The sequence below is a fragment of the Hipposideros armiger genome, unplaced genomic scaffold, assembly GCF_001890085.2.
Source record: "Hipposideros armiger isolate ML-2016 unplaced genomic scaffold, ASM189008v1 scaffold_152, whole genome shotgun sequence".
Taxonomy (NCBI): domain Eukaryota; kingdom Metazoa; phylum Chordata; class Mammalia; order Chiroptera; family Hipposideridae; genus Hipposideros; species Hipposideros armiger.
Window position 1 is genome coordinate 1623681 of NW_017731502.1, and position 15343 is coordinate 1639023.

General features: G+C 50.9%; 1 protein-coding gene and 1 long non-coding RNA gene across 6 annotated transcripts; one reads left to right on the forward strand and one right to left on the reverse strand.

Annotated features, from left to right (window-relative positions):
• The first annotated feature begins 53 nt into the window (after nt 1-53).
• On the forward strand, nt 54-750 carry LOC109387261 (uncharacterized). Its single transcript, XR_002124952.1, has 2 exons — nt 54-174; nt 530-750. It is a non-coding gene; the product is annotated as an uncharacterized LOC109387261 (long non-coding RNA).
• A 98-nt stretch (nt 751-848) lies between these two features.
• Nucleotides 849-10999, reverse strand: IL17RE (interleukin 17 receptor E). 5 transcript variants are annotated; one of them, XM_019651026.1, is made up of 16 exons: nt 10758-10999; nt 10402-10417; nt 9597-9719; nt 8782-8879; nt 8371-8530; nt 8136-8275; nt 7184-7252; nt 6236-6302; nt 5856-6031; nt 5722-5769; nt 5592-5637; nt 5277-5425; nt 3029-3097; nt 2502-2553; nt 2315-2425; nt 849-1854 (listed from the first exon to the last, which is right to left on the reverse strand). In XM_019651026.1, the coding sequence occupies exons 1-16, from the start codon at nt 10887-10889 to the stop codon at nt 1328-1330; spliced, it is 1983 nt and encodes a 660-aa protein (XP_019506571.1). In that variant the 5' UTR covers nt 10890-10999; the 3' UTR covers nt 849-1327. The 5 variants fall into 5 exon arrangements, with proteins under 5 accessions (XP_019506571.1, XP_019506570.1, XP_019506569.1 ...); XM_019651025.1 differs by having other exon boundaries at nt 2327-2425; nt 8136-8299; XM_019651024.1 differs by having other exon boundaries at nt 8136-8299.
• Nucleotides 11000-15343: the final 4344 nt, after the last annotated feature.

Genomic DNA, 15343 nt, shown 5'->3' on the forward strand with positions numbered 1-15343 from the left:
CAGCTGGCTGTTCCCGCCCCACCCTGTCCCTCCCACCAATACCAGGCCTGGAAGCCAGCAGCCTGGGACTGGGGTAGCGGCCTCCCCTCCTTCTTTCCCTCCTTTCCTCCTCCTCCCCTGCTGACACCTGGCTGGGAGGGCCCTTGGAGAGGGCAGCAGCAGACTCATGGCTGAGTAAGGAAGCTCTTATTCACCCTGAGAGTTCCTAAGAAGGGCCTGGGCAATCCTGGGGCATTTTTCCTTCCCACGTGATTCTGGAATCTTGGTGCCCACTGGGTCCCCTCTTCCTGTCCCTTCACACAGACTCCCTGGGCCTCAGTGACCCTTTTTGGGTCAGGAGCTCTTTATAAAGGCAAGGATAGGCTTTTCACCACTTCCTATACTCAAGTGTGGTAAGGGTGGGGAAAAGAACCAGGACCCAAAGCCAGCCAGACGGGGGCCCCATTTGTGCTTTTGCCATGGGCTGGCTATGTGCTGATGGACACACGCCACTTTTTTGAACCTGTTTTTTTTCTCTCTCTCCTCACAGAAGAATCACAGTGAGGATCGAGATTTCCTTTGCCTTTCCGGCGGCATTCTGTGATGGATGGGGATGTCGGTGTGGACATGGAGGATTTGGGCCACATGCTGATGGATAATAACCCCCAGGCAGAGTTGTGCTGACCATTCCCCCAAGTCAGTGTGCTGGGCACACTAGAGAAGCATTTGTGTTTCTTAATTTGTCCATCATGTTCGCCTTTATTCATCTTTCTCCATCTTGGTCTCCACTATCCCACCTTTGCTGTGGCCATTAGGCTAAATCCTGTTTCCCTAAGTCCACATTCCTCCCTCCCTCCCTACTGGGCAAGGCCTGGGTCTGGGAAAGGGGGATCCCTGGCCCCTAAGGGGCTTTTCTCCCACTTCCCTGGAGCCATACACCCCCACCCGCTTCAGAACCGCCATAGCTCCTGCCTCCCCTACCCCTGTTCCAATGTCCCCAGCTTGGCCTGGAGCATGTCCAGACTACTTTCTGGAATTTTGGAGAAAGGAAGTGGGGAAATCTCCCTCCTCTCATCAGGACCGGGGTCAGAGGAGTTCTCAGTCAAGTCAGTCTCTCCCTCTGAGAGGCAAGAAAGCAGCATCGAGACGAAGCAGGACACACGTGTAGAAGGGTTGGGAGTGAGTCGGGTGCTCTGCTCCTGGTTGGGAGGCAGGGAATAAGGCTTTTCGGGCAGTAATCTTGAGGAGACACCCCGAGGATGCCATGGTAAAAGCCTTGTGGGGTGCCAACCAGTGCCCCTATGCCTGCGGCTGAGATATCTAGATTGCAGAGGAGCTCTGCTCAGCCTTAGTGGGCAAGTTTGGCTGCCTCGAGTTCCAGCCGGCGACACAGCTCCAGGCGGCCCCGTAGGCACGGCGGAGGGCTGAGGCGGCCCCAGCCGGTGGCTTCGATGGAAGGCCCCGCGTCCAGCGCCCGCAGCAAGCGAGGCAGGTCGCGCAGCAGACGGTAGCGAGGCAGGGCGCGCAGCGACGGGGGAATGTCGCCCTTGGTGCACAGGCGACTGAAGTAAGCCAGCAGCAGCAGCGGGCGCGGGGCGGCGCGGAGCAGAGTGCGCAGGGGCGCGGTGCGGGGGCCCACACTGCTCCACAGCAGCAGCACCGTGCCCCGCTCCCGCACCACGCGCGCCCGCGCCGCCCATAGCCACGGCAGCGGGCCCAAGTGCGCAACGCGCGTCCCCTCCCACAGGTCCACGATCACGTCGTGTCCACCGCCCAGGGAGGCCCGCAGCAGTTCAGCCAGCGCTCCCACCAGGCGCCGCTGCGCCTCTGAGTCAGCGGCGTGCAGGAGCAGCACGGGCCGCGCTCGGCCAGGGCCTGGGGGCAGGAGCAACAGATGAACAGGGTAGGGGCTGAGAGACAGTCCTGCCTTCTCCCCGGCCTCGGGGCTACATCATAGGGTGCCTCCCCTATCCCGTTCCTTATCTGCGCTGGGGGTGGGTACCCAATCCAGCTTTAGCCTATAGGGTGCCTCGGGGCTAATTAGATAAAGGTGCCCCGGAAGGGGCGAGGGCCGGGGCGCCAGGTTTGGCAGGTGTGGCGCAGGCTGGATTTCGGCTCCACTCGCCTCTTGCCCAGCAGAGATTTGGTGCAGGGAGTCCTTTGCCCTGTCTTAACCATTCCTGCCCACTAGGGAACCTGAGGTTCACCTCCTTGGGTAGCAGAGAGCTGGGTGCAGCAGTAGGTATGTGCCTCTTGGGGAAGGCAGCCCGGGCAGGAGGAGGGTGGGGGCAACTAGCCTAGGAGCTGGGAAGGTCTAAATCCCCAGGGTACTTACGAGTGAGTATACCTGACAGTGGGCGCCGGCAAGCGAGGACCAGAACGACAGCCAGTAGGGCAGTGAGGGCCAGCAGGGCCAGGATCAAGAGTCCCAGGCGTCTATGAGAGACTGAGTCAAGCGGGATGAGGCCAAGCTGGGCTCCTCGGTGCCCAACCTCCCTCCTACCGCTCCAGCAAGAACTCACCATCCGGACACAAGAGGTGCTTCCAGGCGAACTGGACATCTGATCTCCACACCTGAGGGCACAGAGTACCCCCACCCCATGAGCCAGGAGAGCACTTCCTCCAGGGGAAGTTGAATGAAGCATGGGGATGGAGAAGAGGAGGGCCCCTGGGTAGGGAGTTTCTCCAGCACAGAACTGGTCAAGAGTGGCAAACTCAAAAGTAAACTCAAAGTTGGCCAGGGTGTCCATGAGGACTTGGAGGGCACAGGCCCTGGCTGAAGTAATGAGACACGCCTGAGCTCCAGCCCATTGTCACCAGGCCTGAGTGTGGACACAGAATACCAGGTTTTCTGATTTTTTTCAAGAGAAGCCAGAAGTCAGCTTTTTAAAATATGACATTTCCCAATATTTAAATGGTGGCAGCAAATTCCAATTTCAAACACCATGCTGGCCAAAGCAAACATTTTTGCAGACTGGATTTGCCCCATGTACCGCCTGCGGAGCAGATACCAGGGGAGTGTGCGCAGAGGAAGGGCAGGATTCCTTACCAGGACACAGCCCCCAGGCTTCAGGAAGGGAATGATGAGGTCTAGTGTCACTGGGCTTGAGCCCTGAGCCTGTCGGAATAAAGAACAAAATGACTGTTCCCAAAGAGGCACATCTGGCTCTGTCCAGCTTCTGAGCCTTTGCTCATGCTGTTCGTCCTTTCTACCCCTGACCCTCACCCAAATCCTCCCCAGGCTTAAAGCCAAGTGCCAGCCTGACAAGAAGCCTTCCCTGGTTTAATTCCCATATCTCCCTGATCATTCCCACATTAGAATTGCTGCACAGATACACATTGATCATGCAATCAGGCACTTGTCAACAGACATCAGTTGGGTGCCGACTCTATGCCAAGCCCTGAGGAAAGAAGGCGGGCGGAGGTATTTTTCTCTGTCCTCCAGCAGCTCACAAAACAGGGAGGCTAATAATATGCTGCCCCCCTCCTGTCCCGCATACTGGAAAGAACAGCTTATCCATTGGAAAGAATGTAAGCTTATGGACTCAGAAGACCATAGTTCATAAAGTCAGGCTTAAATGTTGCCTTGGTTGTTCCTAGCTCTGTGATCTTTGCATGGAGATAGGTTACCTCCCTCCCTGAGCCTCAGTTTCTTCATTTGTCTGTGAAGGGTAATGATCCTTGTTTTACTGGGTTATTGAGAACATCACATGGAACTATGCATGTGAACATCTTTATAATAAAAGGTACAGTGTGTATTCATTTAGTAGTAGTAGCTATTATTACACTGTGGACTCCTAGAGACAGAGACTCTGTTATGTACTTTTCTTGCATCTCCCAGGGCCTGAGACAGGGTAGGCACAGAGTAGGCACTCAATAAATCCATACTGAATTGGACAGAATTGATTGCCACCTGCCTACATGCAGGATGTGGCTGCGCCCTACGTTCTGGGCAGGGAGCTGATCAGAATCTCCATCCTTTGGGAACACCCTCTGCCCCCTACCCGACCCTGTCCCAGATCCCATTCTCCAGTCAGCTGTAAGCAAGTGCTGAGGCAGTGGTTCTCAAATGATGGCTGAACTCAGTGAAGGGGGTCTTTTCCCAGCTCACAGAAACAAACTAGTCTACGGATTTATCTCTTCATTTCAGGTTTTCCCACAACTTTGTTTTAAATCTTAAGCATGACTTAGTCTTAAATCTGGGCATTTGCTACCACCTGTCTGTTTGGGAGCCCTCAGAAAATACGAAACAAATAAGCAAGCTTCAAGTGAGCATCTAGAAAGAACTAGGGGGCCGGCCGAGTGGTGCATTGGTTAAGGGCTGGGTTGGGACACCAGCTCTGAGCAGCAGGGCCCCGGTTCAGATCCCACATGAGGGCCAGTGACACTGCCCTCTACAGCTAAGATGGTGAACAACAGCTGGAGCTGGGCTGCCGTGAGTCGCCAGCGACGGCATAGGCTGTAGTGGGGCTGGACAGCAACAGGCATGAGCTTTCATGAGCTGCCATGAGCCACCGTGAGCAGCTGTCCAGAAGCTGGCAACCAATCTGCCTCGCCCGAGAAGAGCGCAATGATAATACCAACATGGGCCAGAGAAGCAATGTTCTCCACAACTAGACTGAAGAACAAAAGGACAGCAACTTGTCTGTTCCCCTTCCCCCAATTCCCCAGCACTGTTCCCATCCCCCAATTCCCCAATAAAAATCTTTAAAAAAAAAAAAAAAGAACAAAGAAGAGCTAGTCATTCTTAGTCAGCTTGGGACTATGGTTTTGCAGATATATTTGATTGTGGTTTTTATATCAGATACACAGAGGAAAGTCTGCTAGTCAAACTGTTCTTAGTTCACATAATAGAGTTAAATCTGTCAGTAGTTTATAGTACTCTGCAAAGAACACTTCAGCTTCCAGGGGCTCTGTCTCCCAAGATTTTAGGTTGGGAGATTGATAGTGAGAGAACCTCTGCCAGCTGCCTCGTGGAAGCAGGCAGGAGCATGGTGGTAGAGGACAGCTGGGTTGGGGAGAGCATCAGTATAATAAAAAGCGGCCGCAGTTGGAGGGAGCAAGAGAACAGCTGGATGTGGAAGGGCAAGTCTTTTGCCTCTATTTACCTTTGTAAGTTCGGAAACTGAAAGGATTAGATTCTGCTCCATGGAAGACCCTGCTAACTGGCAGAAGAGCCCGCTGAACAAAGGCTGATCAAGTAAATAAATAACCAGTAAGCCAGGGATTTGCTTGCTGCCACCTGCTGTGCTCTGAGCCATGGACCTAGTGGGGCCCAAGCCCTGGCCAGGCCGTACCTGGCTGATGCTGTACACAGGGGGCACCAGGCTGTCCTGCCCCAAGCCTGGGTGGCTCCAGGCAGCACTGAATGTGGCATGCATCCTCGTGAAGAAGTGAAGGATCAGCTGCTGGGCCTGGGTGTCCATGCTCACATTCCAGGATGGGGCTGCCATGGTGGGGAAAAGGGTGTCATGTGAGAGACCTGTTTGCTGGAGGTGATAGGAGCTGGGCTGCAGTTGACAGAAAGTCGGGGTGGGAGTTTGGCTTGGTCACAGTTGGGTGAGGGTGAAATGATGGGAGGGGTTCCCAGCCGGGGTCCCTTATTGGCTCACCAATCTGGTGGGGACATTCAACGTGGCTGCTGTTTCCAAAAGAGAACTGAGAAAAATCCAAGAATGGCAGGTCAGCAAGCTCCAGGCACCGTCTATATCCCTACCCACCCTCTCTTGCCCACGCTTGTACCTTAAAGCAGAGCTGGGGGTGCAAGTCCACTTTCTCCAAAACATACCACTGTGGTGGGAGAAGAGGGTTAGTCAGGGGGGAAGGGCCCTGGGCCCCAGCCCTGCCCACCCAGGTCCTAGAGAGGCCCGTCTCACCCCGTCTGCCTCTTGAGCTGTGGCGTTGGGGAGGTCTTCGCAGAGGGTGTGCCAGCCCTGCCTCTGGCAGAGGGAGGCCTCCAGCTTCAGTGGGCAGCGGAGTGTCAGGGCCATGACCATCTGACTGTGCTGGCTGTGGTCAGTAAAGTGCACTGACTTCCAGAAGTCCGAGCCATCTGGGCAGGCAGCAGGGCCAGAGAGTGAGGCCTAGGGAGGCCTGAGCCCTGCTTTGGCCTCATTTTGCCACCCCCATCCCCAGGGCATCAGGAGACCACATTTGTGAAGGTGTGAAGTGTGTGTGTGTTGGAGGAAACCCCCTAGTTCGCGTGTATGTGTGTGTATGTAAGAAAGACAGAGAGGGGCATATGAGCAGCACTCACAGGCTTCCGGCCAGCTCTGGAAGGGACATTTTTTGCGCCTCACGGTGTCCTCTTGCAGGTAGGATGCCTGGGGGACAGGGAGCAGGCAGGGAAGGTCAGAGGAAGGGCTTTCCTATATCACTCAGACCTGAAACTCATTCTGACTTGACCTTGCCCCCGTGCAAGCTGCCTGAGCGGGCAGGGCACTGAGGAGGGGGAGCAGTCAGGGGGCGTGGGCACCGGTAGGTGGTGCTTTACACTGGGGGAGGAACTCCAGGGTACGGGAGTGAGAACAGAAGTGAGGGGCCAAGTCCTTTTCTCCTTGGAAAAGGAGAATCTATCTACAGAAAGAGGCAGATTGTGAGGTCCACATTCCTCCACTTTTGGCTTCCCTGGCCTCCATTCTCAGCGGTTCCCAAGGTGTCTAGTGCCTAATGGTTGTCCACCCTGGCGGGTGCTGGGGGCTCCAGGTCCCAGCCTATATCCTCCCTTTAGTTTCCTGCTGAGTGATAAGGCCCCCTGCTTTTTCTGTGTAGGTCACGTAAGTCTTAATGCTAGACACTTCAGAATTAGGGAGAGGAGGACCGCTATGAAGGGTTAGTGCAGACATGACTTTGGGGGCCATAGGGAACCTTGCAATGCCCCCACTGCAAGCTCAGAACACACAGTGAAGGCAGCTGTCTATTCTGCCGCTGAGGGTCAAAGCCAGGTCCGGACTATGGAAAGCTAGGTTTGGATGGGGCTAAGGTCAGAATTACCCCCCAAGAATGTCCCACATTCAGCAGGACACTGCCATCTCTGACCCAGTGCGTGGCTCACAGTCAAGCTAGCACCAACCAGTTTTCCCAAGCACCCATTAACACCCAGTCTCTTTAAACCCTGACTTACTGAAAATCTGTCTGACCAACTGCACTATCTGGGGCCCTAGGAATGGGACCATGGATGAGCTACACTCTTTCCTCTGCTTACCTCTATGCATAGGCAAGGTAGAAGGAATTCATAAGGCAGGTCTACAGTGTGGCCCCAAGACACGATTTTCTGTTGACAAAGCAGCAAAGGGAGAGAAGAAGAGATGCCAGAGAAAGAGCAGAGGCACCCTAGACAAGGGCAGGAGGAAGCTGGGACCTTGGCCGACACTCGGTTTTTCCTCTTATATGAGACTTAATTCTTCCATCGAAAAATTTCTTCTTAAAGGGTCTCATGCTCTGCACTCTGACCATTTTCTCTTGGTGTCTCAATATATGGCGTGGGGGGAAGGAGGAGTCAGGGAAAGGAACATATGTTTAATGAGCCCCACTGTATGCCAGGTAGAGTGCTAAGTGCTAAAGCAATAACTCAACTAAATGCTAGCATCACAGTGATCTTGGGAGGTGTCATCACCATTTCCTAAATGAAGAGAGCTGAGGGTCTCAGGGGTGTGGCATCAGTCCATGCAAATGGTACCAGCTGTACACAAGGGCCTCTGTGACAACTGGAAGTTGAGGTGGGGTGTCAGGGCCTGGGCTGGGGGAATGGGGACATCTCAATCTCTGAGGGGCAGCAACAAAGGAAGAGAAATGGAAGGGTATCAGGACAGATGTGACCACTGTTATTTTCTCAGGGAGAACAACTTCTTGAAGGAAGTGAAATGGCTTCTTAATTAATGCAACCCCAATCTCACTGACAGTCTTCTTGTTGGGGGTAAATACCATCTTCTCTGCTAATCATTTCTGGTTGCTCCAGGACTCTGCATGCCCTTTCCTTTCCTCTCCTCCCTGCATTTTCTGTCTAGTCCAAAGAAGTCTTCATGCTAGACACGTCAGACTTGTGGAGGATTATCTTCTCTCTCTGGACCCCAGTCTTCCTGTATGTACAATGGGTAGGCCGTTTTTGCTCCAGCACTGAGTGATCTGGCTTTTTACAGAAACATGGCACTCCTTACCTGGACATCAAAGGGACTGCTCAGCTCTTCGCACTCTAGTGCCCACTGGTGACAAAGACGCACACTGACCTCGGGGCCTGGAGGAATGCTCACTCGAATAGCCCGTGCCTCAGGCAGCAAGTCAAAGGAGAACTCAGGCCCTGGGGAGAAGGGAGACTTGGTGGCTTTGTTTCTTGGCCTTAGTGAAAGTGTTACTACTTGACGGTGTCCACCTCCAGTCACACCCCAGGCCTACCTTTGTGCCTCTGTGAGCCCTGTCTCATCAGATCTTCCACTGCCCCTGGATCTGAAGGTTGGGTCCTTTTAGAGCGTTGCCCCTTGTGGGAGATGTCTGGGGATGGGATGGAGATGCGATGGCCCTTCTCAGACAGGCAACAGCTACTCAGCAGCTTCCTCTGTAGGCAGAGAGCAAGACCGGCCTTAGGCCAGGAATCAGGATCTCTGGCTTCTATTTCTCCCTCTGGAACACGGGACACCACAGGCAAGTTGCTCAACTTTTAGGCTTCAGTTTCCCTAACTGTGTAATGGACAGAAGAGTCTGCTTCATCTCCACACTTCCATCTCCCTAATGTGGCTGGAAAACAAAATGAGAGGACAGAAAGAAAAGGGCTATGGGGCACAGGGCAGGGCTGGAACTGGAAAGTACCTGAACAGATGCTGGCATTGTGTGTCTCCTACAGAACTGGAACAAGTAAGACTTTTTGGATTTCTGCACCAGGTGGTGGAACCAGCCCCGCTGAAGGCCTGCGCAGGAAAGGACACATTTCATATTGAATCCTTCAGTGCCCCTCCCCTACCTGGAGATGCGGCCCAATGTTGGATTGTAAGTCATTTTATTTAGGTCAAGGAGGGTAATGATACCAAGCCTCTTTACTCCTGAAAGTTACGATACAATCAAAAAAGGATTAATTTCTTAAGTAGAAAAGAAGATATATATATATATATATATATATATATATATATATATATCTTCCTCTACTTAAAAAAAATATATATATATACATACACATATATACATATATATGAAGATGTTCATTGTGGCATTATTCGTAACAGTGAAAAATTACAAACTGCCAATTTTTAAGCAGTGTATGGGCATCTAACATGTATCAGGCACTGAGCTAGGCAATGAAAATATAGCGTTGACTAAGAACAATCTTACTTTACAAATAGAAGGTAATAATAGTAAATTAATAGAACTAAAACATTTTAATTCCAAGAATTGGTGCCAGATGAAAGGAGAAACACCTTCACAAAATGATGCAAATGAACTCACTAGTACCAGTCATGGTGTGCCATTTTAGGATGACCTAAGTCTCTGTTGAGGTTGACAATAGGACAAACATGAATTCCAGTATGGTAAGTCCCACTTGCCTCAGCCTGGGGCCCCCCACCTGACCACCAACAAAATTCCCCTAATTCATACATCCACTGAGAATGGCCAAAGGCTGTTTCTCATACCTGAAGGAAGGGACACCGAGTGCAGGCACAAACAGTAGGGGCAGTGCCAGAGCCGAGCACACCAAGGCTTTAGGGAGGTGAGGAGGCCAAACCAGGTACGGCCAGGAATATGGGCAGACCTTTCTGAGAAAGAGGAAGAGGAAATCAAGGGGTAGGGTCCAAGGAGGTCCCCCCTGCCTCAGGCAAGTTGGACTTGCGGCCGAGCTCTGCCACTTACATCCTGCCTGGGTGGCCTTGGGCAGGTTATGGACCTCACTGAGCCTCAGCTTCCTCATTCACAAAGAGGAGCTGTTATTGCCAAGACCAAGTAAGATAACGGGTGGGGAAATACTGGGTTGTCGGAAAAGTCATGACGTATTTTTTCTGTTTTTCGTTGCAAAAATGAGTCACGACTTTTCTGACGACCCCATATATCATTGTGTTACTGACAGGTAAGGGGGAGTGCCTGGAGAGTCACACGTGTGTCTCTCTCTCATTTAATCCTCCCCACAGCACAGGGATGACAGTCTTCCTTATACGAGCATTTCTACTGCACTGATAGACACTTTGGAAGCTGAGGATCAGAGGGGTTAAATGCACTGCCTGCAGCCACACGTGTGGAGTATGTGGTAGAATTGTAATGCAAATCCAGGCTTGTCCCGATTCCTTGATACTGTGCTACTTCCCAGGCTGGAAACCAAGAACTAGAATGGAAGGCTTGCTCCCCAGACCATTAAGCCGCTCTTGGACTTGGATGTCCCCTGGACACATGCTTCTGGAACAAAGGGATGTGGGGAAGAGGAGCAGGGCAGGGAATGAGACTCACCAGCAAAACTGTCATCCTGAAGGCACAGGGCCCAGTGGGGGCGGAAAAAAGGAGAGAAGTATAATTAGTAGGGATTTCCATAAAGAGCGCTCTCCTTGGGATCTTTGCCTCTAAAATCGCCTAATTCCGAGGTCCAGAAGCTAAATAACTCATCCACTGTGACGCTTCTTCCCAACACCCAGGCCCTCAGCCTACCAAGACTTTGGCTACTCCTTGAAGACAGGTAAGAGCTCACAGTGAGGCTGCCACCAGAGCACAGGGACTTGGGGCGGTAGGGAAGGACAGGCAGGAGAGTGGGGAGCTTTGCCGACCTGTGCCAGGCAGGTGTGCCCACCTAGCAGCAAGCGGCACCTTACCATGTGGGAGGCCAGCAGACAGCGGGTGTTCCAGCAGGGCAGACAGGGGCAGCCAATCCCAGCGGAGGCAGATAGGCCAATGAGCAGCAGGCGGAGAGGCAGGAGTAGGGCTGCCAGCCGGGGGCTCCCCATGGGCTTCCGTCTAGTCAGGGCATCCAGAACATGGCTGCACAGCCTGAAGGTGGGCAGCAAGTCTTTGTTTCACAGCAGCAGGGAACGCAATGCCAGCAGGAGCCCTCGCCTCAGCCTGCCCCTGCCCCGCCCCACCCCAAAGCGTCTCCTCAATCCTAACCAGCAGGCCAGGCCACATTCCTTCTCCTCCAAGCAGAGGTACTTAGGGATGCTTGCCCCCCAGAAAACCCTACTGCCCCTAACTGCCTCCTAATCAGGCAGAGAAATAACAGGAAAGAGGCTCTAGCACAGGGTTAGGGGGCCGCTTGGCTGCACCCATTTCTTAACCCCTCCTACTCCTGCAACACCCTCTAGATCTGACCCGCCCATTAAGGTGTTGTTGGACTTGGATCTCCCTTGGACACATGCTTCATCCCCTCACTTAAAGAGTTAACAGAGCTATTAAGCTATTAAACTCTGCACTGGGTGCCAGAGACAGAGGTGATTGAGGTACAATTTAGAGTTGGGCAGAACAAGAAGAAAGCACTACAGGACACACAAAAGCCTTCCATGCCCCCACATGCATCCTGGCTCCCCACCTGGCTGACTCTCAGGACTACAGCCCAGCTTTCTCTCTCTACCCACTGGCTAGTTCCAGCTTTTCTGGGCGAAGGGCTCCATGTCAAAGGGGACCCCGACTTCAAGGATCCACTAATCAGCAGAATCTGCTCAGGAAGTCCCAGAGCTTGTAGCAGAGCCCTGGAGCTTAGGGAGTGGGCCCCACGCACTGACCTGGTTTCCTGTGGTTTCCGATGATGCTGACAAGGCTCCAGTCTTTGTGGGGACCCTCCCCATCATCCCACAGCTTCCTCCTGCTCATGGAGCATTTGAGCTGCTTTCAGCCCTCACCTTGGTAACACATACAGTGGAAAGAAAGTTGGGGGAACACCTATTAGGTTAAGGCATCTTGAAATTGTTATTGACCCTCTGCACGTTTCAGTAGCCTGACCACATCCTTCTTTTGGTCAATTCTAGTTTCTAAGTCTTGAGGTCCACTGTCTGAAGATCCCATCCTACATAATATCCTAAAAATACCCTCTAGCTTTTGACTTCCTTTTGAGATAAGGGCCCTTTCTTATTAAGCTTCACCCATGCCTAGGGGTGGATGTCATGAAATAGGTGCTCTATAATTGAATAAATGTAAATTATGATATGTTTCATCCAAGTATCAGTTTATCTGTTTCACATTTTACAAAACACTTTCATATTTGATTCTCCTAATCACCTTGTAAGACAGGTAGGAATTATTATTTTCATTTCATAGAGAAGTAAGCAGAAAGGAACATGATTTGGTCTAAGTCACGGTCTCCAGCTTCGGGAGCTGTACTTCTGCCAGCCTCTCACAGTTCAATTCTCTTATGGTCTCTCCTCGAACTGCCTCCTCTCCCTCTGCTCCTGGGAACCCTTAAGTGTCCGCCTGACACACATGTGTCTTTTGGCCTTGGAGTCCATCACTGCAAACAAATCAGTAATGTGAAGGAAGAAAAAGGTGGTCTGGCCATACTAAGGATTGGTTAGGGAATCTTACCCCCCAGATTGTTACCTAACCCACAGCAGTTTAGATCTACATAGATAATGCACTTTTCAAGGCTGGGAACATGATGTGAGGAACTTGGTTCTGTTCTAGAATACTTCTTTTATGACCCTTTACATCTTCTGATCTGATTTTCACAATAAAAAAATTTGAGTAATTGCTCCCTGACCTAAGGTATGGTTGGAGAAGCAGAAGATAAATAAATGGAGACACATACACATGTACAAAAGAAAAAATAGAAAGGGAAGAAAAGGAGCACATAAGAAGGAGAAAGAACAAAGATAAGAAAGAGAGAAGAAGAGAGAATAGGAGGTCTGCATTTTATTTGTCTTGTTAGTTTACTTATTTATTGTGGAGACTATTTCAAAAAGGACTTCAGGTAAAAAGCACAGCAGGTGAATTCCAGCACACCCCGGGGAAGGGGAGGGATCAGACCGACATTTGCTAAACTACTATCAGGCTCTGGTCCCTGTGCTATGGCCACATTATCTCATTTTATTAGCAGTACCATCCTTGAGGTCAATCTTACTAAAACATTTTACAGGCTAGGCAACACTACCGTGTTTCCCCAAAAATAAGACCTAACTGGAAAATAAGGCCTAGCATGATTTTTCAGGGTGCTCATAATATAAGCCCTGCCCCAAACATAAGCCCCAGTTAAGAGCGTCCGCTAGACATGACTGTTTGAATAAATATAGATTTCTCTACATGAATAAATGAATAAATGTAGATTGTTGGAGCAAAAATTAATGGAAGACCCGGTCTTATTTTCAGGGAAACACAACAGGAAGATTTAGCAACTTGTCCAGACACAAAAATGAAGAGCTGGGACTCACCATGCCTTTTCCAGCTCTTGCTGCCAGAACGCACTGCTTAGGAGAGCTGTGGGATGTCAGAGGGTTTCCGGGCCCTGCAGTCCACAGAAGTACTATTGTAGATTTAGCAATGTGATGTAGTTGGGTTAACAATGTGGAGGAAGAAACTGGAATAGTTGGAAAGAACAAAGGAAAGTAGATCTTTATAACAGTTTATTATCAGTGGTCAGACTTCTAGGAGAGTAGGGATCGTTTGGCAAGTGTCAACAAGGAAGGAGTAATTAACTCTGTGGCTGGAATAGGCGGTGGCCAAGTGGAGTAAAGGCGACAGGTGTGTGGAGGCCTTCAGCACAGTGGCCCTGTCCTGACGAAGATGGCTGAGGCCTGTCTCACCTTAGGTTTGTCTGAATGAGCTGACCTAGACTTCATACCCCAATAACTTCATACTCCCTGGGGACCAAGCCAGGCACTCAGGAGGTCTCGACAGACCCCTGCACATGCTCAGGTACAGAGTACGCTGTGGGAGGCCTTGAGCAGCTGTTTTTCTTGACAGAGCTTTACCCAGGCGTGGACTCTGGTCGGACCATGCAGCAGCATCTCCACGCTCTTCCTGTAACTGTCGATTCCTAAGGTCTGTTGGGGCAACTGCGCCTGTTAGGGCACCCTGGGCAGGAAAGTCCAACCAATTAGACCAATGTCACTAAGAGTTTACAAGTGTCCCTTCCTCACTTCTGCTCTTCCAGAAGGGATCAACCTCCAGAATTCTGAGGCAAGAAATTGTGTCTAAGAAGGTAAGAACTCCCAATCTGGGAGGGGGAAGCCAACATTTCTCATCAAGGGAAGGGGTTGTGATATTTATTAAGCACCTACTATGTACTAGGCTGTTCATATCCTTTATTCAACCCCCACAACCACCCTGGGAGGTAGCTACTGTGAGCCCCATGTGTCAGATTAAAAACAGAGGCCCAAGTATCTTGCTCAAGGCAAAAGGTAATAAAATGCTTGGCTAGAATTCAAACCAAAGTCGGTCTTACATCAGAAACTGTTCATTCCAGGACACCACACTGCTTTTCTCAGGGATTAGATGCTTGCTAAGGGCCCCTCCAAGGGCCTGCTCTCTGTCGGGTAAATATCAGAGAATAATAACCACTCCTCAAAATTTATATAGTGTTACATAGTTCACAAAGCATTTTCACAATACTTCACCTTATTTGATCTTCAAAACAATCCTGTGAAATAGGCAGGTTGATCTAAGTGCTATGATTGGTAGGTGCATTGGTACTTGAATCCGTCTTCTGATGGAAATGCAGTGCTCTTCCCACTAAATCAAGATCCTTTTTTTTTATTTAAATTTTTTTTTATTGGGGTATTGAGGGGAAGGGAACAGTGCTGGGGAATTGGGGGAAGAGGAACAGACAAGTTGCTGTCGTTTTGTTCTTCAGTCTAGTTGTGGAGGACGTCGCTTCACTGGCCCAAGTTGGCACCATCATTGCGCTCTTCCCGGGTGAGGCACATCAGTCGCCGGCTTCTGGACGGCCACTCACTGTGGCTGCTGGCCACTCACGCTGGCTGCTGGCCACATACGGTAGCCCATGGCAACCCACTGCAGCAGGGGCTGCAGCCTACACTGTCGCCGGCGACTCACAGCAGCCCAGCTCCAGGTTGAGCTGTTGTTCAGCATCTTAGCTGTAGAGGGCAGTGTCACTGGCCCTCATATGTGGGATCCGAACCGGAGCCCTCTGGCGTTGCAAGCCAGTTCTTAACCATTGTGCCACTCGGCTGGCCCTCAAGATCCTTTTCAAAGAGGATCTTGTTTGCTTCAGGGAACACTACAACCCTATGGCACGAAAAGATGGAAAATCCCAGAAAAGCAGGATCCCAACAACCTAACAAGCAGAAAACTAAAATAAATGGCTTTTTTTTGGCATTGACAATAATTTTCATAATGGGTCTTCGAAAGCACTCCAAGCTGCAAAGTGCCATTCTAATAACCAAAGCAATTTTTAAATTTTTTTTTTTTACTAATAATTATTTGTATCTCAATTTGAAAATTAGCAATCTGTACC